This window comes from Patagioenas fasciata, chromosome 39, assembly GCF_037038585.1.
Source record: "Patagioenas fasciata isolate bPatFas1 chromosome 39, bPatFas1.hap1, whole genome shotgun sequence".
Lineage (NCBI taxonomy): Eukaryota > Metazoa > Chordata > Aves > Columbiformes > Columbidae > Patagioenas > Patagioenas fasciata.
In genome coordinates this window covers 530,525-556,546 of record NC_092558.1, presented here as the reverse complement: position 1 = coordinate 556,546, position 26,022 = coordinate 530,525, and the positions used below count along the sequence as shown (strand labels likewise).

The 26,022-nt window shown below is 64.5% G+C and overlaps 1 protein-coding gene and 1 long non-coding RNA gene across 2 annotated transcripts in view; one reads left to right on the top strand and one right to left on the bottom strand.

Moving 5' to 3' along the window:
* Positions 1-26,022, bottom strand: part of SPTBN2 (spectrin beta, non-erythrocytic 2) — an 85,462-nt gene that overhangs the window by 56,272 nt on the left and 3,168 nt on the right. Inside the window, exons 3-10 of the mRNA XM_071801570.1 lie at positions 23,201-23,352; positions 20,523-20,696; positions 18,474-18,565; positions 13,363-13,443; positions 11,858-11,967; positions 9,146-9,258; positions 5,729-5,916; positions 4,016-4,133 (exon numbers count right to left, since the gene is read on the bottom strand). Of these exons, the coding sequence (XP_071657671.1) occupies positions 4,016-4,133; positions 5,729-5,916; positions 9,146-9,258; positions 11,858-11,967; positions 13,363-13,443; positions 18,474-18,565; positions 20,523-20,696; positions 23,201-23,352 (1,028 nt within the window). The remainder of the gene's footprint in view (positions 1-4,015; positions 4,134-5,728; positions 5,917-9,145; positions 9,259-11,857; positions 11,968-13,362; positions 13,444-18,473; positions 18,566-20,522; positions 20,697-23,200; positions 23,353-26,022) is intronic.
* Positions 2,460-2,943, top strand: LOC139826282 (uncharacterized). The gene is made up of 2 exons (XR_011736231.1): positions 2,460-2,576; positions 2,680-2,943. It is a non-coding gene; the product is annotated as an uncharacterized lncRNA (long non-coding RNA).

Sequence of the window (26,022 nt, the reverse complement as noted above, 5' to 3'; positions counted from 1 at the left end):
ACCACCCGGTGACATGGGTGACACCACCCGGTGACATCGGTGACACCACCCGGTGACAGCGCCAGCTCCGCCCGCTCCAGCCCCGCCCACGCCTGGGGACACGGGGGACATCGGTGACACCACCCGGTGACATCGGTGACACCACCCGGTGACACCACTGACACCATTGGTGACACCACCCGGTGACATCGGTGACACCACCCAGTGACACCACTGACACCATCGGTGACACCACCCGGTGACATTGGTGACACCATCGGTGACACCACCCGGTGACAGCGCCAGCTCCGCCCGCTCCAGCCCCACCCACGCCTGGGGACACATGGGTGACATCGGTGACACCACCCGGTGACATCGGTGACACCATCGGTGACACCACCCGGTGACAGCGCCAGCTCCGCCCGCTCCAGCCCCGCCCACGCCTGGGGACACAGGGACACACGGGTGACACCGGTGACACCACCCGGGGACATCGGTGACACCACTGGTGACACCACTGACACCATCGGTGACACCACCCGGGGACATCGGTGACACCACCCGGTGACAGCGCCAGGTCCGCCCGCTCCAGCCCCACCCACGCCTGGGGACACGGGGACACACGGGTGACAGCGGTGACACCACCCGGGGACATCGGTGACACCACCCGGTGACACCACTGACACCATCGGTGACACCACCCGGGGACATCGGTGACACCACCCGGTGACAGCGCCAGCTCCGCCCGCTCCAGCCCCGCCCACGCCTGGGGACACATGGGTGACATCGGTGACACCACCCGGTGACATGGGTGACACCACCTGGTGACATCGGTGACAGCACCCGGTGACAGCGCCAGGTCCGCCCGCTCCAGCCCCACCCACGCCTGGGGACACAGGGACACACGGGTGACACCGGTGACACCACCCGGTGACATGGCTGACACCACCCGGTGACATGGGTGACACCACCCGGTGACAGCGCCAGCTCCGCCCGCTCCAGCCCCGCCCACGCCTGGGGACACATGGGTGACATCGGTGACACCACCCGGTGACATCGGTGACACCATTGGTGACACCACCCGGTGACAGCGCCAGCTCCGCCCGCTCCAGCCCCGCCCACGCCTGGGGACACGGGGACATCGGTGACACCACCCGGTGACATCGGTGACACCATCGGTGACACCACCCGGTGACAGCGCCAGCTCCGCCCGCTCCAGCCCCGCCCACGCCTGGGGACACATGGGTGACATCGGTGACACCACCCGGTGACATCGGTGACACCATTGGTGACACCACCCGGTGACAGCGCCAGCTCCGCCCGCTCCAGCCCCGCCCACGCCTGGGGACACGGGGACATCGGTGACACCACCCGGTGACATCGGTGACACCATCGGTGACACCACCCGGTGACAGCGCCAGCTCCGCCCGCTCCAGCCCCGCCCATGCCTGGGGACACGGGGACACACGGGTGACACCGGTGACACCACCCGGTGACATGGGTGACACCACCCGGTGACATCGGTGACACCACCCGGTGACAGCGCCAGCTCCGCCCGCTCCAGCCCCGCCCACGCCTGGGGACACGGGGGACATCGGTGACACCACCCGGTGACACCACTGACACCATCGGTGACACCACCCGGTGACATCGGTGACACCACCCAGTGACACCACTGACACCATCGGTGACACCACCCGGTGACATTGGTGACACCATCGGTGACACCACCCGGTGACAGCGCCAGCTCCGCCCGCTCCAGCCCCACCCACGCCTGGGGACACATGGGTGACATCGGTGACACCACCCGGTGACATCGGTGACACCATCGGTGACACCACCCGGTGACAGCGCCAGCTCCGCCCGCTCCAGCCCCGCCCACGCCTGGGGACACAGGGACACACGGGTGACACCGGTGACACCACCCGGTGACATGCGTGACACCACCCGGTGACAGCGCCAGCTCCGCCCGCTCCAGCCCCGCCCACGCCTGGGGACACATGGGTGACATGGGTGACACCACCCGGTGACATGGGTGACACCACCCGGTGACAGCGCCAGGTCCGCCCGCTCCAGACCCGCCCACGCCTGGGGACACATGGGTGACATCGGTGACACCACCCGGTGACACCACTGACACTATCGGTGACACCACCCGGTGACATCGGTGACACCATCGGTGACACCACCCGGTGACAGCGCCAGCTCCACCCGCTCCAGCCCCGCCCACGCCTGGGGACACATGGGTGACATCGGTGACACCACCCGGTGACACCACTGACACCATCGGAGACACCACCCGGTGACATCGGTGACACCATCGGTGACACCACCCGGTGACAGCGCCAGCTCCGCCCGCTCCAGCCCCGCCCACGCCTGGGGACACGGGGGACATTGGTGACACCACCCGGTGATACCACTGACACCATCGGTGACACCACCCGGTGACATCGGTGACACCACCCGGTGACACCACTGACACCATCGGTGACACCACCCGGTGACATCGGTGACACCATTGGTGACACCACCTGGTGACAGCGCCAGCTCCGCCCGCTCCAGCCCCGCCCACGCCAGGGGACACACGGGGGACAGAGGTGACCCTGATGTCACCACTTTCCCACCCCAATGTCACCACCTTGACAGCCAATGTCACCCTGATGTCACCTCTTTGACGCCCCGATGTCACCACCTTGACAGCCAATGTCACAGCCTTCACACCCTGATGTCACCACCTCAGCACCCCGGTGTCACCTCTTTGACACCCTGATGTCACCGCCTTGACAGCCAATGTCACCCTGATGTCACCACCTTGTCACCCTCAGGTCACCGCTTTGACAACCTGACATCACCACCTTGTCACCCTGATGTCACCACAATGTCACCACCTTGACACGCTGACATCACCACTTTGACACCCGGATGTCACCGCCTTGACAGCCAATGTCACCCCGATGTCACCGACTTGACACCCTGATGTCATTGCATTGACACCCTGATGTCACCGCAATGTCACCACGATGTCACCGCCTTCTCCAGCCACTGCCAGGCTCAGGCACTGTGCCCACCCCCCCCACTGCCGTGATGTCCCCTGTTGTGTCCCCAATGTCCCCGTGTCCCCCATGTCCCCAGTGTCCCCATGTCCCTGGTGTCCCCAAGTCCCCCGATGTCCCAATGTCCATGGTGTCCCCCATGTCCCAGTGTCCCCATGTCCCCCAATGTCCCCCGATGTCCCTGATGTCCCAGAGACCCTTGTGTCTCCAGTGTCCCCATGTCCCTGTGTCCCTGGTGTCCCCCAATGACATCAGTGACCCTGAGTCCCCCAATGTCCCCATGTCCCCAAGTCCCCCAATGTCCCCATATCCCCAAATCCCCCAGTGTCCCCATATCCCCAACGTCCCCATGTCCCCCCATGTCCCCCATGTCCCCATGTCCCCCCCATATCCCCAATGTCCCCGTGTCCCCCAATGTCCCCATGTCCCCCATGTTCCCCAGTGTCCCCCCATGTCCCCCAATGTCCCCATGTCCCCCCCATATCCCCAATGTCCCCGTGTCCCCCAATGTCCCCCCATGTCCCCATATCCCCTATGTCCCCCCATGTCCCCCATGTTCCCCAATGTCCCCATGTCCCCCATGTTCCCCAATGTCCCCATGTCCCCATATCCCCTATGTCCCCCCATGTCCCCCATGTCCCCCAATATCCCCCATGTCCCCATATCCTCAATGTCCCCCCATGTCCCCCATGTCCCCCAATGTCCCCAAATGTCCCCATATCCCCAATGTCCCCCCATGTCCCCCATGTCCGCCAATGTCCCCATGTCCCCCCCATATCCCCAATGTCCCCCCATGTCCCCCATGTTCCCCAATGTCCCCATGTCCCCCCCATATCCCCAATGTCCCCGTGTCCCCCATGTCCCCGTATCCCCAATGTCCCCATGTCCCCCAATGTCCCCCATATCCCCAATGCCCGCATGTCCCCCCGTGTCCCCGTGTCCCCCAGCGTCCCCAGTGTCCCCCCGTGTCCCCGTGTCCCCACCCTGTTGATGTCGGCGAGCAGCCGCCCGTCCCCGGGCACCCAGACGCGCTGGTTGTTGCTGCGCATGCGGCTCTGGAGCGAGAACAGCAGCACCTCCAGGGCACCCTTGGCCGTGAACCTGGGGACAGCGGCTCCGTGGGACCCCCAGGCACCCCACGGGACCCCAAACACCGCATGGGACCCCCCAGTCACCCCACGGGACCCCAAACACCCCACGGGACCCCGAACACCCATGGGACCCCAACCACACCGTGGGACCCCCCAGTCACCGCACGGGACCCCAAACACCCCATGGGACCCCCCAGTCACCCCATGGGACCCCAAACACCCCATGGGACCCCCCAGTCACCCCACGGGACCCCCAAACACCCCATGGGACCCCCCAGTCACCCCACGGGACCCCAAACACCCATGGGACCCCAACCACACCATGGGACCCCCCAGTCACCCCACGGGACCCCGAACACCCATGGGACCCCAACCACATCGTGGGACCCCCCAGTTACCCCACGGGACCCTGAACACCCATGGGACCCCAACCGCACCATGGGACCCCCCAGTCACCCCACGGGACCCCGAACACCCATGGGACCCCAACCGCACCATGGGACCCCCCAGAACACCCATGGGACCCCAAACACCCCATGGGACCCCAACCACATCGTGGGACCCCCCAGAACACCCCATGGGACCCCCCAGTCACCCCATGGGACCCCGAACACCCATGGGACCCCAACCACACCGTGGGACCCCCCAGTCACCCCACGGGACCCTGAACACCCATGGGACCCCAACCGCACCATGGGACCCCCCAGTCACCCCACGGGACCCCGAACACCCATGGGACCCCAACCGCACCATGGGACCCCCCAGAACACCCATGGGACCCCAAACACCCCATGGGACCCCAACCACATCGTGGGACCCCCCAGAACACCCCATGGGACCCCCCAGTCACCCCATGGGACCCCGAACACCCATGGGACCCCAACCACACTGTGGGACCCCCCAGTTACCCCATGGGACCCCGAACACCCATGGGACCCCAACCACATCGTGGGACCCCCCAGTCACCCCACGGGACCCCAAACACCCATGGGACCCCAACCACATCGTGGGACCCCCCAGAACACCCATGGGACCCCAACCACATCATGGGACCCCCCAGAACACCCCATGGGACCCCGAACACCCCATGGGACCCCCCAGTCACCCCACGGGACCCTGAACACCCATGGGACCCCAACCACACCATGGGACCCCCCAGTCACCCCACGGGACCCTGAACACCCATGGGACCCCAACCACACCGTGGGACCCCCCAGAACACCCATGGGACCCCAACCACACCGTGGGACCCCCCAGTCACCCCACGGGACCCCCAACACCCCATGGGACCCCCCAGTCACCCCACGGGACCCCGAACACCCATGGGACCCCAACCACACCGTGGGACCCCCCAGAACACCCCATGGGACCCCCCAGTTACCCCATGGGGCCCCAACCACACCATGGGACCCCAACCACACTGTGGGACCCCCCAGAACACCCCATGGGACCCCAAACACCCATGGGGCCCCAACCACACCATGGGACCCCAACCACACCTGCAGCCCTGGGCACAGGGGGGTCCCAGGGGGGTTTGGGGTCCCATGGGTGGTTTTGGGGGTCCTGGGGAGGTTTGGGGTCCCATGGGTGGTTTTGGGGTCTCACCGCGGGGGTTTCTCGGTGGTGCGGTAGCTGCTGAAGGCCTGGAGCTGCCCCTGCAGCGCCGGCAGCGCCGCCGGCAGCCGCGGGTCGGTGAGCGCCAGCACCGTGCGCTGGATCCAGCCCAGCAGCTCGGCCGCCTGCTCCTCGTAGCGCCCCACGAGCTGCTCGGCCTCCAGCGCCGCGTCCAGAACCTGCCCCACGGAACCACGGTGGCACGGGTGGGCTGCACCCCCAACCGTCAGCCCCTCTGGATACACTGAGCACCCCCCTTCTAAGCCACCCCCCAGGTACCATTGGTGTGCCACAGGTCTCCCATCCAAGCACTGACCGGGGCCGACCCTGCTTAGCTTCCCAGCGCAGGTGTTCTCAAGGTGCTATGGCTGTGTATAAGGTCTCCCATCCAAGTACTGACCGCGGCTGACCCTGCTTAGCTTCCCAGCTCAGGTGTTCTCAGGGTCCTATGGTCGGTCTCCCATCCAAGTACTGACCGGGGCCGACCCTGCTTAGCTTCCCAGATCGGACAACAGCAGTAATTTATGCGTATATATGTATATATGTATGTATACATATATGTTCCACAAGTATATCTTGATAGTATCTGAACCCGTTTTTCAAGGGCAGAGTAGAGGGGCAGGAGAACCCATCTGGACCTACTGACCACCCCACTTCTAATGGTCTCCCATCCAAGCACTGACCAGGGCTGACCCTGCTTAGCTTCCCAGATGAAGCATTCTCAGGGTGCTATAACTATATATATATATATATATGTATATATATATGTTTCTCAAGTATATCCTGATAGTACCTGAACTAAACCCTTATTCCATGGGCAGCATAGAGGGGCAGGAGAACCCCTCTGGACCTACTGAGCACCCCCTTCTAACCCACCCCAGGCCCCATTGGCCTTGTGGTCTCCCATCCAAGCACTGACCGGGGCCGACCCTGCTTAGCTTCCCAGATCACATGAGACTGGGCGTTCTCAGGGTGCTACACTACATGTATGTATACATATAAATATGCACATATACATGTATATATGTGTCCCCCAGGCATATCCTGGTAGTATCTGAACTAAACCCTATTTAAAGGGCAGAGTAGAGGGCAGGAGAACCTCCCTGACCTACTGAGCACCCCCTTCTAACCCACCCCAGGTCCCATTGGCCTCCATGGTCTCCCATCCAAGCACTGACCGGGGCCGACCCTGCTTAGCTTCCCAGCTCAGGTGTTCTCAAGGTGCTATGGCTGTGTATAAGGTCTCCCATCCAAGTACTGACCGGGGCTGACCCTGCTTAGCTTCCCAGCTCAGGTGTTCTCAAGGTGCTATGGCCGGTCTCCCATCCAAGTACTGACCGGGGCTGACCCTGCTTAGCTTCCCAGCTCAGGTGTTCTCAGGGTGCTATGGCTGTGTATAAGGTCTCCCATCCAAGCACTGACCGGGGCCGACCCTGCTTAGCTTCCCAGCTCAGGTGTTCTCAGGGTGCTATGGCTGTGTATAAGGTCTCCCATCCAAGCACTGACCGGGGCCGACCCTGCTTAGCTTCCCAGCTCAGGTGTTCTCAAGGTGCTATGGCTGTGTATAAGGTCTCCCATCCAAGCACTGACCGGGGCTGACCCTGCTTAGCTTCCCAGCTCAGGCGTTCTCAGGGTACTATAGCTGTATATATTATATACATACATACATATATATGTATACGATCCTCGGGTGTATCCTGGTAATATCTGCATTAACCCCTTTGTTCATGGTCACCCCCGGGTCCCTTTTCACCGCCCCCAACAGCTCGTTCCCGGCTTATCCTGGCCGTCTGTCCATCTGTCTGTCTGTCCATCTGTCCGTCTGCCAGCCCCCCCCCCCCCGCCCCGGCCCATCTGTCTGTCCATCTGGCCAGCCCCTCTGTGTGTCTGTCCTGCCCCACATCCGTCTGGCTGGGGTTCTGTCCGTCTGTCCTGCTCCGTATTTGTTTGTCCAGCCCCATGTCTGTCTGTCCTGCCACATGTCTGTCTGTCTTGTCCCTGTCTGTCTGTCCAGCCCTGTGTTTGTCTGCCCAGCCCCATATCTGTCTGTCCAGCCTCTTGTCTGTCTGTCCAGCTCTCTGTCCTTCTCTCCAGCCCCATGTCCGTCTGTCCAGCCCCATGTCCGTCTGTCCAGCCCCATGTCCGTCTGTCCTGCCTCTGTCCGTCCATTCACACTTTGCTCTCCTCCCTCCCCCCTGGGTCACTGCTGGGCCCGTCCCTCCCCGTGTCCGTCTGTCCCCATGTCCCCCTGTCCCGTGTCCCCACGTCCTCCTGTCCTGTGTCCCTGTGTCCGTCTGTCCCATGTCCACCTGTCCCTTGTCCCTGTGTCCGCCTGTGTCCACCTGTCCTGTGTCCACCTGTCCCTGATCCCCATGTCTGTCTGTCCCTGATCCCCATGTCCCCCTGTCCTGTGTCGCTCTGTCCCGTGTCCGTCCGTCCCGTGTCCCCGTGTCCCCCTGTCCCGTGTCCCCATGTCCGTCCCGTGTCCCCATGTCCCCCTGTCCCGTGTCCCCCTGTCCCATGTCCCCCTGTCCCATGTCCCCATGTCCCGTGTCCCTCTGTCCCGTGTCCGTCCGTCCCGTGTCCCCGTGTCCCCCTGTCCCGTGTCCCCATGTCCGTCCCGTGTCCCCATGTCCCCGTGTCCCATGTCCCCCTGTCCCCTGTCCCATGTCCCCGTGTCCCCCTGTCCCGTGTCCGTCCATCCCGTGTCCCCCTGTCCCATATCCCCATGTCCCCCTGTCCCATGTCCCCCTGTCCCGTGTCCCCCTGTCCCATGTCCCCCCGTCCCGTGTCCATCCATCCTGTGTCCCCCTGTCCCGTGTCCCCCTGTCCCATGTCCCCATGTCCCCCTGTCCCATGTCCCCATGTCCCCCTATCCCCCTGTCCCATGTCCCCATGTCCCATGTCCCCCTGTCCCGTGTCCCCATGTCCCATGTCCCCCTGTCCTGTGTCCCCCTGTCCCATGTCCCCCTGTCCCGTGTCCATCCATCCTGTGTCCCCCCTGTCCCGTGTCCCCATGTCCCATGTCCCCATGTCCCCCTGTCCCATGTCCCCCTGTCCCATGTCCCCCTGTCCCGTGTCCCCCTGTCCCGTGTCCCCCTGTCCCCTGTCCCATGTCCCCCTGTCCCATGTCCCCATGTCCCCCTGTCCCATGTCCCCCTGTCCCCTGTCCCGTGTCCCCGTGTCCCCATGTCCCCCTGTCCCCTGTCCCGTGTCCCCGTGTCCCCATGTCCCCCTGTCCCATGTCCCCATGTCCCATGTCCCCATGTCCCCATGTCCCGTGTCCCCCCGTCCCGTGTCCCCCTGTCCCATGTCCCCCTGTCCCGTGTCCCCATGTCCCCCTGTCCCGTGTCCCCATGTCCCCCTGTCCTGTGTCCCGTGTCCCCGTGTCCGCGCGTCCCCCCGCACCTTCCCCAGGCGCCTGCGGTTCCTCTCGGTCGCGCTCATGGACGAGAGGCGGTGGTAGAGGGCGGACACGTAGGTGAGCACGGAGCGCTCGTCCGGCTGCTCCACGCACACGTCTGCGGGCGGCGCTGGGACACACACCGCCCAAAACACCACAAAACACACAAAAACACCCCCCAAAACACCACAAAACACCCAAAAACACCCAAAAACACCCCCAAAACACCCAAAAACACCCCCAAAACACCACAAAACACCCCAAAAACACCCAAAAACACCCCAAAATACCCCAAAAACACCCAAAAACACCCAAAAACACCCCAAAATACCCCAAAACACCCAAAACCACACCCAAAACACCACAAAACACCCCAAAAACACCCAAAAACACCCAAAAACACCCCCAAAACACCCCCAAAACACCACAAAACACCCCAAAAACACCCAAAAACACCCCAAAACAACCCCAAAACACCCCAAAACACACCCGGAATACCCCAAAAACACCCCCAAAACACCCAAAAACACCCCAAAACAACCCCAAAACACCCCAAAACACACCCGGAATACCCCAAAAACACCCCCAAAACACCCAAAAACACCCCCGGAATACCCCAAAAATACCCCCAAAACACACCCAGAATACCCCAAAACACCCAAAAACACCCCCAAAACACCCCAAAACAGCCCCGGAATACCCCAAAAACACCCCCGGAATACCCCAAAACACCCAAAAACACCCCCAAAACACACCCAGAATACCCCAAAAACACCCAAAAACACCCCCAAAACACCCAAAAACACCCCCAGAACACCCAAAAACACCCCCAAAACACCCCTAAAACACCCCAAAACACCCAAAAACACCCAAAACCACCCCCGGAATACCCCAAAAACACCCCCAAAACACCCCCAAAGCACCCCCAAAGCACCCCCGGAATACCCCAAAAACAAACACCCTCAAAACACCCCCCAAAACACGCCAAAACACACCAAAACACCCCCAAAACACCCAAAAACACCCCCAAAATACCCCCAAAACACCCAAAACCAACCCCCAAACACCCCAGAACACCCCCTGGGACTCCCCCAAAACACCCCCAAAACACCCAAAAACACCCCCAAAACACACCAAAACACCCCCAAAACACCCAAAATCACCCCTAAAGACCCCAGAATACCCCCAAAACACCCCAAAACACCCCAAAACCACCCCCAACACACCCCTGGAATACCCCAAAAACACCCAAAAACACCCCAAAACAACCCCAAAACACCAAAAAACACCCCCAAAACACCCCCAAAACACCCCCAAGACACCCCAGAATACCCCCAAAACACCCCAGAACACCCCAAAACACCCAAAAACACCCCTAAAACACCCCAAAATACCCCCAAAACACACCCAAACACCCCCAAAACACCCAAAACCACGCCCAAAACACCACAAAACACCCCCAAAACACCCTCCGGGACTCCCCCACAACACCCCCAGAACACACCCAAAACACCCCCAAAACACCCCCCGGGATCCCCCCAAACACTCGGGATCCCCCAAACCCCCCAGGACCCCACATCACCCCCCAAATCCCCCAGGACCCCATTGGGACCCCCCAGGACCCCCCAGACCCCCTGGGACCCCCAAATCCCCCAGGACCCCCAGGACCCCCCAAACCCCCTGGGACCCCCAGACCCCCTTGGACCCCCAAATCCCCCAGGACCCCCAGGACCCCCCAAACCCCCTGGTACCCCCAGACCCCCTGGGACCCCCAAATCCCCCAGGACCCCCAGAGCCCCCAAACCCCCCTGGGACCCCCCAGGACCCCCAGGACCCCCCAAACCCCCTGGGACCCCCAGACCCCCTTGGACCCCCAAATCCCCCAGGACCCCATTGGGACCCCCCAGGACCCCCCAAACCCCCTGGGACCCCCAGGACCCTCCAAACCCCCCTGGGACCCCCAGACCCCCCAGGACCCCCAAATCCCCCAGGACCCCCAGAGCCCCCAAACCCCCCTGGGACCCCCAGACCCCCCAGGACCCCCAAATCCCCCAGGACCCCCAGAGCCCCCAAACCCCTCTGGGACCCCCCAGGACCCCCAGGACCCCCCCAAACCCCCTGGGACCCCCAGACCCCCTTGGACCCCCAAATCCCCCAGGACCCCATTGGGACCCCACAGGACCCCCCAAACCCCCTGGGACCCCAAGACCCCCTTGGACCCCCAAATCCCCCAGGACCCCATTGGGACCCCCCCCAGGACCCCCCAAACCCCCTGGGACCCCCAGACCCCCTTGGACCCCCAAATCCCCCAGGACCCCCAGAGCCCCCAAACCCCCCTGGGACCCCCCAGGACCCCCCAAACCCCCTGGGACCCCCCAGGACCCCCAAATCCCCCAGGACCCCATTGGGACCCCCCAGGACCCCCCAAACCCCCAGAGCCCCCAAACCCCCCTGGGACCCCCCAGGACCCCCAGGACCCCCCAAACCCCCTGGGACCCCCAGACTCCCCAGGACCCCCAAATCCCCCAGGACCCCATTGGGACCCCCCAGGACCCCCCAAACCCCCTGGTACCCCCAGACCCCCTTGGACCCCCAAATCCCCCAGGACCCCCAGAGCCCCCAAACCCCTCTGGGACCCCCCAGGACCCCCAGACCCCCATGATCCCCTGGGACCCCCAGGACCCCCCCAAACCCCCCCGGGCCCCCCAAATCCTGACCCTCGGGGTCCAGCAGGGGCGCCAGCCCCAGCTCCTTCTCGGCCACACTGAAGGCGTTGAGCAAGCGCTGCTGGGCGCTGCTGCCCCACGGCGCCGGCACCAGCTCCGGCCTGGGGGGACAGACCCATAGCGACCCATAGAGACCCATAGAGACCCATAGAGACCCATAGCGCCCCATGCGGTACTGAAGGTGCTGAGCAAGCGCTGCTGGGCGCTGCTGCCCCACGGCGCCGGCACCAGCTCCGGCCTGGGGGGACAGACCCATAGCGACCCATAGAGACCCATAGAGACCCATAGAGACCCATAGAGCCCCATAGAGACCCATAGCGACCCATAGCGACCCATGGCTGCCCCACAGCTGCACCACGGCCGCCCCACATCCCAGCCCCACATCCCCAGCACCACATCCCACCCCACACCCCAGCCCCACATCACCTCTCCACATCCACAGCCCCACATCCCAGCCTCACATCACTGCCCCACATCCCACCCCACAGCCCACCCCACATCACTGCCCTACATGCCAGCCCCACACCCAGCCCCACATCCCCAGCCCCACACCCTGCCCCACACCCTGCCTCACATCCCAGCCCCACATCACTGCCCTACATCCCAGCCCCACATCCCCAGCCCCACATCCCCAGCCCCACATCCCTGCCCTACATCACTGCTCCACACCCCAGCCCCACACCCCAGCCCCACACCCCGCCCCACACTCCAGCTCCACACCCCGCCCCACACCCAGCCCCACACCCCACCCCACACCCTGCCGCACACCCTGCCTCACATCCCAGCCCCACATCACTGCCCCACACCCCAGCCCCACATCCCCAGCCCCACATCCCACCCCACACCCCAGCCCCACATCCCAGCCCCACATCCCCAGCACCACATCCCAGCCCCACATCCCCAGCCCCACATCCCACCCCACACCCCAGCCCCACATCACCGCTCCACATCCACAGCCCCACATCCCAGCCTCACATCCCCACATCACTGCCCCACATTCCACCCCACAGCCCACCCCACATCCCAGCCCCACATCACTGCCCTACATGCCAGCCCCACACCCTGCCCCACATCCCCAGCCCCACACCCTGCCTCACATCCCACCCCACATCACTGCCCTACATCATCACTCCACACCCCAGCCCCACATCCCCAGCCCCACATCCCCAGCCCCACATCCCAGCCCCACATCCCTGCCCTACATCACCGCTCCACATCCCAGCCCCACATCCCCAGCCCCACACCCCGCCCCACAGCCCCAGCCCCACATCCCTGCCCCACATCCCTGCCCTACATCACTGGTCTACACCCCAGCCCCACAGTCCAGCCCACACCCAGCCCCACCCCAGCCCCACACCCTGCCCTACATCATCACTCCACACCCCAGCCCCACACCCCGCCCCACACCCCGCCCCACATCCCCTGCCCCACCCCCGCCCCACACCCAGCCCCACACCCCAGCCCCACATCCCCAGCCCCACCCCCGCCCCACAGACCGGTGCCGGTGGATGACGGCGTTGAACGCGCGCCCGTCCCGCCAGCTCGTGCTGAAGTTCTGCACGTGCACCCCCGGGTACCTGCGGGGGGCACATGGGGCTGAACCCCAACACCCCCCGGGACCCCCAAAACACCCCATGGACCCCCCAAAACCCACCCCCGGGTACCTGCGGGGGGCACGTGGGGCTGAACCCCAACACCCCCCGGGACCCCCAAAACCCCCCATGGACCCCCCAAAACCCACCCCCAGGTACCTGCAGGCAGATGGGGCTGAACCCCAACACCCCCGGGACCCCCATATCCCCCCATTCACCCCCGGGTACCTGTGGGCAGAGGGGGCTGAACCCCAAAACCCCCCGGGACCCCCAAAACCCCCCATATCCCCCCAAAACCCCCCCAAATCCCCCCATTCACCCCCAGTACCTGCGGGCAGATGGGGCTGAACCCCAAAACCCCCCGGGACCCCCCAAACCCCCCCATGGACCCCCCAAAACCCCCCTGGGACCCCCATATCCCCCCATTCACCCCCAGGTACCTGCGGGCAGATGGGGCTGAACCCCAAAACCCCCCGGGACCCCCAAAACCCCCCCATGGACCCCCCAAAACCCACCCCCGGGTACCTGCGGGCAGATGGGGCTGACCCCCAACACCCCCAGGACCCCCCAAAACCACCCCAGGACCCCCTGAGACCCCCAAACCCCCCCCAGGGATCCCCAACCCCAAAAACGCCCCCAGGGGGCCCCAAAGCCCACCCTGGGACCCCAAAACCCCCTGGGACCCCAAAACCCCCAGGACCCCAAAACCCCCCCCGGGACCCCCAAAGCCCAAAACCCCCAGGGCCCCAACCCTTTCCCCCCCCCAGGACCCCAAAACACCTGGGACCCCTAAACCCCCACATGAACCCCAAATCCCCCAGGACCCCCAAAGCTCCCTGACCCCCAAACCCCCATGACCCCCGAAAACCCCCCTGGGACCCCCAAACCCCTCAGGAGCCCCATGACCCCCCAAACCCCCCTGGGACCCCCAAACCCCTCAGGACCCCCATGACCCCCGAAAACCCCCCTGGGACCCCCAAACCCCTCAGGACCCCCATGACCCCCCAAACCCCCCTGGGACCCCCAAACCCCTCAGGACCCCCATGACCCCCCAAACCCCCCTGGGACCCCCAAACCCCTCAGGACCCCCATGACCCCCCAAACCCCCCTGGGACCCCCAAACCCCTCAGGACCCCCATGACCCCCCAAACCCCCCTGGGACCCCCAAACCCCTCAGGACCCCCATGACCCCCCAAACCCCCTGGGACCCCCAAACCCCTCAGGACCCCCATGACCCCCCAAACCCCCCTGGGACCCCCAAACCCCTCAGGACCCCCATGACCCCCCAAACCCCCTGGGACCCCCAAACCCCTCAGGACCCCCATGACCCCCCAAACCCCCCTGGGACCCCCAAACCCCTCAGGACCCCCATGACCCCCCAAACCCCCCCGGGACCCCCAAACCCCTCAGGACCCCCATGACCCCCGAAAACCCCCCTGGGACCCCCAAACCCCTCAGGACCCCCATGACCCCCCAAACCCCCCTGGGACCCCCAAACCCCTCAGGACCCCCATGACCCCCCAAACCCCCTGGGACCCCCAAACCCCTCAGGACCCCCATGACCCCCCAAACCCCCCTGGGACCCCCAAACCCCTCAGGACCCCCATGACCCCCCAAAACCCCCGGGACCCCAAACCCCTCAGGACCCCCATGACCCCCCAAACCCCCCTGGGACCCCCAAACCCCTCAGGACCCCCATGACCCCCCAAACCCCCCTGGGACCCCCAAACCCCTCAGGACCCCCATGACCCCCCAAACCCCCTGGGACCCCCAAACCCCTCAGGACCCCCATGACCCCCCAAACCCCCCCTGGGACCCCCAAACCCCTCAGGACCCCCATGACCCCCCAAACCCCCCTGGGACCCCCAAACCCCTCAGGACCCCCATGACCCCCCAAACCCCCTGGGACCCCCAAACCCCTCAGGACCCCCATGACCCCCAAACCCCCCGGGACCCCCAAACCCCTCAGGACCCCCATGACCCCCCAAACCCCCCGGGACCCCCAAACCCCTCAGGACCCCCATGACCCCCCAAACCCCCTGGGACCCCCAAACCCCTCAGGACCCCCATGACCGCCCAAGCCCCCCGGGACCCCCAAACCCCTCAGGACCCCCCTGACCCCCCAAACCCCCTGGGACCCCCAAACCCCTCAGGACCCCCATGACCCCCCAAACCCCCCGGGACCCCCAAATCCCTCAGGACCCCCATGGCCCCCAAAAACCCCCCTGTGACCCCCAAACCCCTCAGGACCCCCATGACCCCCCAAACCCCCCTGGGACCCCCAAACCCCTCAGGACCCCCATGACCCCCCAAACCCCCCTGGGACCCCCAAACCCCTCAGGACCCCCATGACCCCCCAAACCCCCCGGGACCCCCAAACCCCTCAGGACCCCCATGACCCCCCAAACCCCCCTGGGACCCCCAAACCCCTCAGGACCCCCATGACCCCCAAAAACCCCCCTGTGACCCCCAAACCCCTCAGGACCCCCATGACCCCCAAAAACCCCCCTGGGACCCCCAAACCCCTCAGGACCCCCATGACCCCCCAAACCCCCCTGGGACCCCCAAACCCCTCAGGACCCCCATGACCCCCAAAAACCCCCCTGGGACCCCCAAACCCCTCAGGACCCCCATGACCCCCCAAACCCCCCTGGGACCCCCAAACCCCTCAGGACCCCCATGACCCCCAAAAACCCCCCTGGGACCCCCAAACCCCTCAGGACCCCCATGACCCCCCAAACCCCCTGGGACCCCCAAACCCCTCAGGACCCCCCTGACCCCCCAAACCCCCTGGGACCCCCAAACCCCTCAGGACCCCCCTGACCCCCCAAACCCCTCTGGGACCCCCAAACCCCTCAGGACCCCCATGACCCCCCAAACCCCCTGGGACCCCCAAACCCCTCAGGACCCCCATGACCCCCCAAACCCCCCTGGGACCCCCAAACCCCTCAGGACCCCCATGACCCCCCAAACCCCCCGGGACCCCCAAACCCCTCAGGACCCCCATGACCCCCAAACCCCTCAGGACCCCCATGACCCCCCAAACCCCCCGGGACCCCCAAACCCCTCAGGACCCCCATGACCCCCAAACCCCCCTGAACCCCAAGCCCTCCTGGTACCCCAAACCCCCAGGACCCCAAACCCCATGGACACCCCCAAATCTTCAGGACCCCCAAAACCCCCCAAGATCCCCCAAACCCCCCTAAACCCCAAACACCCCTGGGTCCCCCAAACCCCCCTGGGACCCCCAAACCCCTCAGGACCCCCATGACCCCCCAAACCCCATGAACCCCAGACCCCCCAAACCCCCCATGACCCCCAGAGAGCCCCAAACCCCCAGGAACCCCCAAACCCCCAGGACCCCCAAACCCCCCTGGGACCCCAAGACCACCCAGGACCCCCAAAACCCCCAAACCCCCAGGACCCCCAAACCCCCCAGGACCCCCAAACCCCCCCGGGACCCCAAGACCACCCAGGACCCCCAAAACCCCCAGAAACCCCCAAACCCCCAGGACCCCCAAACCCCCATGGGACCCCAAGACCACCCAGGACCCCCAAAATCCCCAAACCCCCAGGACCCCCCAAACCCCACAGGACCCCCAAACCCCCCTGGGACCCCAAGACCACCCAGGACCCCCCAAACCCCCAGGACCCCCAAACCCCCCCGGGACCCCAAGACCACCCAGGACCCCCCAAACCCCCAGGACCCCCCAAACCCAACAGGACTCCCAAACCCCCCTGGGACCCCAAGACCACCCAGGACCCCCAAACCCCCAGGATCCCCAAACCCCCCAGGACCCCCAAACCCCCCCGGGACCCCAAGACCACCCAGGACCCCCAAACCCCCAGGACCCCCCAAACCCCCCAGGACCCCCAAACCCCCCCGGGACCCCAAGACCACCCAGGACCCCCAAAACCCCCAGGACCCCCCAAACCCCACAGGACCCCCAAACCCCCCTGGGACCCCAAGACCACCCAGGACCCCCAAAACCCCCAGAAACCCCCAAACCCCCCAGGACCCCCAAACCCCCCTGGGACCCCAAGACCACCCAGGACTCCCAAACCCCCCAGGACCCCCAAACCCCCCCGGGACCCCAAGACCACCCAGGACCCCCAAAACCCCCAGAAACCCCTAAACCCCCAGGACCCCCAAACCCCCCTGGGACCCCAAGACCACCCAGGACCCCCAAAACCCCCAGGACCCCCAAAACCCCCAGGACCCCCAAACCCCCCTGGGACCCCAAGACCACCCAGGACCCCCAAAACCCCCAAACCCCCAGGATCCCCCAAACCCCCAGGACCCCCAAACCCCCTGGGACCCCAAGACCACCCAGGACCCCCAAAACCCCCAAACCCCCAGGACCCCCCAAACCCCACAGGACCCCCAAACCCCCCTGGGACCCCAAGACCACCCAGGACCCCCAAAACCCCCAGAAACCCCCAAACCCCCCAGGACCCCCAAACCCCCCTGGGACCCCAAGACCACCCAGGACCCCCAAAACCCCCAAACCCCCAGGACCCCCCAAACCTCACAGGACCCCCAAACCCCCATGGGACCCCAAGACCACCCAGGACCCCCAAAACCCCCGGGACCCCCAGGACCCCCCAAACCCCCCAGGACCCCCAAACCCCCATGGGACCCCAAGACCACCCAGGACCCCCCAAACCCCCAGGACCCCCCAAACCCCCCAGGACCCCCAAAACCCCCAGGACCCCCCAAACCCCCCAGGACCCCCAAACCCCCAGGACCCCCCAAGACCACCCAGGACCCCCAAAACCCCCAGAAACCCCCAAACCCCCCAGGACCCCCAAACCCCCCCGGGACCCCAAGACCACCCAGGACCCCCAAAACCCCACAGGACCCCAAGACCCCCTGGGACCCCAAGACCACCCAGGACCCCCCAAACCCCCAGGACCCCCCAAACCCCCCAGGACCCCCAAACTCCCCCGGGACCCCAAGACCACCCAGGACCCCCCAGCACCCCAAAACCCCCCCGGACCCCCCCAAATCTCACCCCGCCGTCTTCATCTGGCACCAGAGCAGCAGCGCGTCCTTGGCCGATTTCCTCTCCTTGCTGTCCTCGCTCTCCACGCTGATGTCCTGGATCTGGGGGGGGGCACGAAATTGGGGTGAGGGGGGGTCCCCAACACCCCCCGGGGGAGGGAAACGCTCAGGGTCGGGGCAAAATCATTGGGGTTGGTTCAAGACCCCCATGGTTGGTTCGAGACCCCCAGGGTTGGTTCAAGATCCCCGTGGTTGGTTCAAGATCCCCGTAGTTGGTTTGAGACCCCCAGGGTTGGTTCGAGGCCCCCAGGGTTGGTTCGAGGCCCCCAGGGTTGGTTCAAGACCCCCATGGTTGGTTCAAGAACCCCATGGTTGGTTCAAGGACCCCATGGTTGGTTCAAGATCCCCAGGGTTGGTTCAAGAACCCCAGGGTTGGTTTGAGACCCCCATGGTTGGTTCAAGACCCCCAGGATTGGTTCAAGAACCCCATGGTTGGTTCAATTCCCCCAAGGTTGGTTCGAGACGCCCATGGCTGGTTCAAGACCCCCAGGGTTGGTTTGAGACCCCCAGGGTTGGTTCAAGACCCCCATGGTTGGTTTGAGACCCCCAGAGTTGGTTCGAGACCCCCAGGATTCGTTCAAGACCCCCGTGGTTGGTTCAAGACACCTGTGGTTGGTTCAAGACCCCCATGGTTGGTTTGAGACCCCCAGGGTTGGTTCAAGACCCCCATGGTTGGTTTGAGACCCCCAGGGTTGGTTCGAGACCCCCAGGATTGGTTCAAGACCCCCGTGGTTGGTTCGAGACCCCCAGGATTATTTCAAGACCCCCATGGTTGGTTCGAGACCCCCATGGTTGGTTCAAGACCCCCATGGTTGGTTCGAGACCCCCATGGTTGGTTCAAGACCCCCATGGTTGGTTCAATTCCCCCAAGGTTGGTTCGAGACCCCTGTGGTTGGTTCAAGATCCCCATGGTTGGTTTGAGACCCCCAGGGTTGGTTCAATTCCCCCATGGTTGGTTCAAGATCCCCGTGGTTGGTTCAAGACCCCCAGGGTTGGTTCGAGACCCCCAGGATTGGTTCAAGACCCCCATGGTTGGTTCGAGACCCCCATGGTTGGTTCGAGACCCCCAGGGTTGGTTCAATTCCCCCATGGTTGGTTCGAGACCCCCATGGTTGGTTCAAGACCCCCATGGTTGGTTCAAGATCCCCATGGTTGGTTCAAGAACCCCATGGTTGGTTCGAGACCCCCATGGTTGGTTCAAGACCCCCATGGTTGGTTCGAGACCCCCAGGGTTGGTTCAAGATCCCCATGGTTGGTTCAAGAACCCCATGGTTGGTTCAAGAACCCCATGGTTGGTTCAAGATCCCCGTGGTTGGTTCAAGATCCCCATGGTTGGTTCAAGATCCCCATGGTTGGTTCAAGAACCCCATGGTTGGTTCAAGATCCCCGTGGTTGGTTCAAGACCCCCGTGGTTGGTTCCAGATCCCCGTGGTTGGTTTGAGACCCCCAGGGTTGGTTTGAGACCCCCGTGGTTGGTTCAAGACCCCCGTGGTTGGTTCAATTCCCCCAGGGTTGGTTCGAGACCCCCAGGATTGGTTCGAGACCCCCAGGATTGGTTCGAGACCCTCGTGGTTGGTTCGAGACCCCCAGGATTGGTTTGAGACCCCCATGGTTGGTTCAAGACCCCAGTGGTTGGTTCGAGACCCCCAAGGTTGGTTCAAGACCCTCATGGTTGGTTCAAGACCCCCATGGTTGGTTCAAGACCCCCGTGGTTGGTTCGAGACCCCCATGGTTGGTTCAAGACCCTCATGGTTGGTTCAAGACCCCCAGGGTTGGTTCGAGACCCCCATGGTTGGTTCGAGACCCCCGTGGTTGGTTCAAGACCCCCATGGTTGGTTCGAGACCCCCGTGGTTGGTTCAAGACCCCCGTGGTTGGTTCAAGACCCCCATGGTTGGTTCAATTCCCCCATGGTTGGTTCAAGACCCCCGTGGTTGGTTCAAGACCCCCATGGTTGGTTCAAGACCCCCATGGCACCCCCGGGACCCCCCCAGCACCCACCTGGAAGCGCAGGATGATGGTCCAGAGCAGCCCCAGCGTGAGGCGGGGGTTCCCGTCCACGATGTCGTGGGACCCCACGTTCTCCAGGTGCACGCGCTGCTCCCGCAGGAACCGCAGCGCCTGCTCCACGTTCTCCAGGCAGTGGATGCGCATCCGGCCCTTGCTGGGCTTGGGCTGGGGGGGGACACGATCAGGGAACCCCCCATGGGGTCTGGGGGTGAGGGGTTTTGGGGTTTTTGGGGGTCCCGGGGGTCCCAGAGATGGGGTTTGGGGTGCAGGAGCTGCAGTGCCTGCTCCACGTTCTCCAGGCAGTGGATGCGCGTTCAGCTCTTGGAATGGGGGGGACACGATTGGGGACCCCCCATGGGGATTTGGGGGGTCTGGGGGTCTCAGGGAGGGAGTTTGGGGGTCCTGGGGGTCCCATGAAGGGGGCTTGGGGGGTTTTGGGGGTCCCAGAGATGGGGTTTGGGGTGCAGGAGCTGCAGCGCTTGCTCCACGTTCTCCAGGCAGTGGATGCGCATTCAGCTCTTGGAATGGGGGCGACACGATTGGGGACCCCCCATGGGGATATGGGGGGTCTGGGGGTCTCAGGGAGGGAGCTTGGGGGTCCTGGGGGTCCCATGAAGGGGGCTTGGGGGGTTTTGGGGGTCCCAGAGATGGGGTTTGGGGTGCAGGAGCTGCAGCGCCTGCTCCACGTTCTCCAGGCAGTGGATGCGCGTTCAGCTCTTGGAATGGGGGGGACACGATTGGGGACCCCCCATGGGGATTTGGGGGGTCTGGGGGTCCCATTGAGGTGGTTTGAGGGGGTCTGGGGAGTTTGGGGGGTCTGGGGGTGCTGGTTTGGGGGGTTTTGGGGGCTTTGGGGTGCAGGAGCTGCAGCGCTTGCTCTGTGTTCTCTAAGCAGTGGATGCGCATCTGGCCCTTGGGTTGGGGGGGGACACGGTTGGGGACCCCCCCATGGGGCCTGGGGGTCCCAAGGAGGGATTTTGGGGTTCTTGGGGGTCTCAGGGAGGGGGTTTGGGGGGTTTTGGGGGTCCTGGGAGTCCCAGAGATGGGGTTTGGGGTGCAGGAGCTGCAGCGCTTGCTCCACGTTCTCCAGGCAGTGGATGCGCATTCAGCTCTTGGAATGGGGGGGACACGGTTGGGGACCCCCCATGGGGATTTGGGGGGTCTGGGGGTCTCAGGGAGGGAGTTTGGGGGTCCTGGGGGTCCCATGAAGGGGGCTTGGGGGGTTTTGGGGGTCCCAGAGATGGGGTTTGGGGTGCAGGAGCTGCAGCGCTTGCTCCACGTTCTCCAGGCAGTGGATGCGCATTCAGCTCTTGGAATGGGGGGGACACGGTTGGGGACCCCCCATGGGGATTTGGGGGGTCTGGGGGTCCCATTGAGGTGGTTTGAGGGGGTCTGGGGAGTTTGGGGGGGTCTGGGGGTGCTGGTTTGGGGGGTTTTGGGGGCTTTGGGGTGCAGGAGCTGCAGCGCTTGCTCTGTGTTCTCTAAGCAGTGGATGCGCATCCGGCCCTTGGGGTGGGGGGGACACGGTTGGGGACCCCCCATGGGGATATGGGGGGTCTGGGGGTCTCAGGGAGGGAGCTTGGGGGTCCTGGGGGTCCCATGAAGGGGGTTTTGGGGGGTTTGGGGGTCATGGGGGGGGTCACCCAGGTATTGAGGTGCTGGGGAAGGGGGGTCTGGGGGTCCCAGGGAATGGGGGGTCGGGGGGGGTCAGGGGAAGGGGGTTCTGGGTTTGGGGGTCCCAGGGGTCCCCATGCTGGGGGGGTCCCGGGGGGGTCCCCACTCCCCAGGGTCTGTATCCTGGGGGTTCCCATGGGGGTTTGGGGGGGATCATAGGGGGTCCCCACTCCCCAGGGTCTCCCCCATAGCACCTGCAACAGCCGCCTGGCCCTGGGGGTCCCATTTGGGTGCCCATTTTTGGGGTCCCTGTATCTCGGGGGGGTCCCATGGGGGGGTCCCCATGCTGGGGGGGGTCCCCACTCCCCAGGGTCTGTATCCTGGGGGTTCCCATGGGGGTTTGGGGGGGATCATAGGGGGTCCCCACTCCCCAGGGTCTCCCCCATAGCACCTGCAGCAGCCGCCTGGCCCTGGGGGTCCCATTTGGGTGCCCATTTTTGGGGTCCCTGTATCTCGGGGGGTCCCATGGGGGGGTCCCCATGCTGGGGGGGGTCCGCACTTCCCAGGGTCTGTATCCTGGGGGTTCCCATGGGGGTTTGGGGGGGATCATAGGGGGTCCCCACTCCCCAGGGTCTCCCCCACAGCACCTGCAGCAGCCACCTGGCCCTGGGGGTCCCATTTGGGTGCCTATTTGGGTGCCTGCTTGGGTGCCCGTTTGAACGCCCATTTTTGGGGGGTCCCTGTACGTTGTGGGCTCCCACGGGGGGGTCCCCATGCCGGGGGGGTCCCCACTCCCCAGGGTTTGTATCCTGGGGGTCCCCATGGGGGGTTTGGGGGGGTCCCGCTCCCCGGGGTCTCCCCCACCACCTCCTCCAGCAGGCGCCGCAGCAGCCACCCCACCCTGGGGGTCCCATTTGGGTGTCCAACTGAGTGCCTGTTTGGATGCCCGTTTAGGCGCCCATTTTTGGGGGGTCCCTGTATGTTGTGGGTTCCCATGCGGGGTCCCCCATGCCGCGGGGGTCCCGTGGGGGTCTCCCCAGGGCGGGGAAGCTCACCAGGGTCTCCCCGGACAGCTCCTCCAGCAGGCGCAGCAGCAGGCGCCCGTCGCGCAGGTCGCTGTACAGGTCCCCCAGGCGCCAGGGCCCCCCCGCCAGGTGCGAGTTCACCCACTTGGTGAACGTTTTCTTCTGCACCGCCTCGCGCTCGTCTGTGGGGGGGGGGGGGGGGGGTGGAGTCACGTGGGGGACCCCCCCCGACCCCATCCCCCCCAGAGACCCCCCCAAGACCCCCCCCGGGATCCCCCCCTAATACGCCCCCCATAGGCCCCCCTAATACACCCCCCAGAGACCCCCCCCCAAGGACCCCCCCTAATGCACCCCCCCATAGAGACCCCTCCAAAGACCCCCCAAATACCCCCACAGAGACCCCCCCCCATGAGACTCCCCCAATGCACCCCCCCAGAGACCCCCCAAATACACCCCCCAGAGAAGCCCCCAAGGACCCCCCCCATAGAACCCCCTAATACACCCCCCATAGACCCCCCCTAACACACCCCCCCGAGATCCCCCCAAATAGACCCCCCCCAATGCACCCCCCATAGACCCCCCCAATACACCCCCCATAGACCCCCCAATACACCCCCCATAGACCCCCCTAATACACCCCCCAGAGACCCCCCCCAAGGACCCCCCCTAGTGCACCCCCCCATAGACCCCCCTAATACACCCCCAAAAACCCCCCCCAAAGACCCCTTCTAATGCACCCCCCCAAATAGACCCCCTAATACACCCCCCAAAGACCCCCCCCCAACCCTAACCCTAACCCTAACCCCATTTTCCCCCCATTTTTCGGGACCTCCCCCCCCATTTCCCCCCCATTTTTCGGGACCTCCCCCCCCATTTTCCCCCCATTTTTCGGGACTTCCCCCCCCCATTTTCCCCCCATTTTTCGGGACCTCCCCCCCCCCATTTCCCCCCATTTTTCGGGACCTCCCCCCCCCATTTTTCGGGACCTCCCCCCCCCCATTTTCCCCCCATTTTTCGGGACTTCCCCCCCCCCATTTCCCCCCCATTTTTCGGGACTTTTCCCCCCCATTTTTCGGGACCTCCCCCCCCCATTTCCCCCCATTTTTCGGGACTTTTCCCCCCCATTTTTCGGGACCTCCCCCCCCATTTTCCCCCCATTTTTCGGGACCTCCCCCCCCATTTTCCCCCCATTTTTCGGGACTTTTCCCCCCCATTTTCCCCCCATTTTTCGGGACCTCCCCCCCCATTTTCCCCCCATTTTTCGGGACTTCCCCCCCCCATTTTCCCCCCATTTTTCGGGACCTCCCCCCCCATTTTCCCCCCATTTTTCGGGACTTTCCCCCCCCCATTTTCCCCCCATTTTTCGGGACCTCCCCCCCCCCATTTCCCCCCATTTTTCGGGACCTCCCCCCCCCATTTTTCGGGACCTCCCCCCCCCCATTTTCCCCCCATTTTTCGGGACTTCCCCCCCCCCATTTCCCCCCCATTTTTCGGGACTTTTCCCCCCCATTTTTCGGGACCTCCCCCCCCCATTTTTCGGGACTTTCCCCCCCCATTTTTCGGGACCTCCCCCCCCCATTTTCCCCCCATTTTTCGGGACGTCCCCCCCCCATTTCCCCCCCATTTTTCGGGACTTTTCCCCCCCATTTTTCGGGACCACCCCCCCCATTTCCCCCCATTTTTCGGGACCTCCCCCCCCCATTTTCCCCCCCATTTTTCGGGACCTCCCCCCCCCATTTTCCCCCCATTTTTCGGGACCTCCCCCCCCCATTTTCCCCCCATTTTTCGGGACTTTCTCCCCCCATTTTTCGGGACACCCCCCCCCCCCCATTTTCCCCCCATTTTTCGGGACTTTTCCCCCCATTTTTCGGGACCTCCCCCCCCATTTTCCCCCCATTTTTCGGGACTTTCCCCCCCCATTTTTCGGGACCTCCCCCCCCCATTTCCCCCCATTTTTCGGGACCTCCCCCCCCCATTTTCCCCCCATTTTTCGGGACCCCCCCCCCCATTTTCCCCCCATTTTTCGGGACTTTTCCCCCCCATTTTTCGGGACCCCCCCCCATTTTCCCCCCATTTTTCGGGACCTCCCCCCCCCATTTCCCCCCCATTTTTCGGGACTTTTCCCCCCCATTTTTCGGGACCCCCCCCCATTTTCCCCCCATTTTTCGGGACCTCCCCCCCCCCATTTTCCCCCCATTTTTCGGGACCTCCCCCCCCCATTTTCCCCCCCATTTTTCGGGACCCCCCCCCATTTTCCCCCCATTTTTCGGGACCTCCCCCCCCCATTTTCCCCCCATTTTTCGGGACCTCCCCCCCCCATTTCTCCCCATTTTTCGGGACCTCCCCCCCCATTTCCCCCCATTTTTCGGAACTTTCCCCCCCAATTTTCCCCCCATTTTTCGGGACCTCCCCCCCCCATTTTCCCCCCATTTTTCGGGACTTTTCCCCCCATTTTTCGGGTCTTCCCCCCCCCCATTTTTCGGGACTTCCCCCCCCATTTTCCCCCCATTTTTCGGGACTTTTCCCCCCCATTTTTCGGGACCTCCCCCCCCCATTTTCCCCCCATTTTTCGGGACTTTTCCCCCCATTTTTCGGGTCTTCCCCCCCCCCATTTTTCGGGACTTCCCCCCCCATTTTCCCCCCATTTTTCGGGACTTTCCCCCCCCATTTTTCGGGACCTCCCCCCCCCATTTCCCCCCCATTTTTCGGGACTTTTCCCCCCCATTTTTCGGGACCCCCCCCCCATTTCCCCCCATTTTTCGGGACCTCCCCCCCCCATTTCCCCCCCATTTTTCGGGACTTTTCCCCCCCATTTTTCGGGACCTCCCCCCCCCATTTCCCCCCATTTTTCG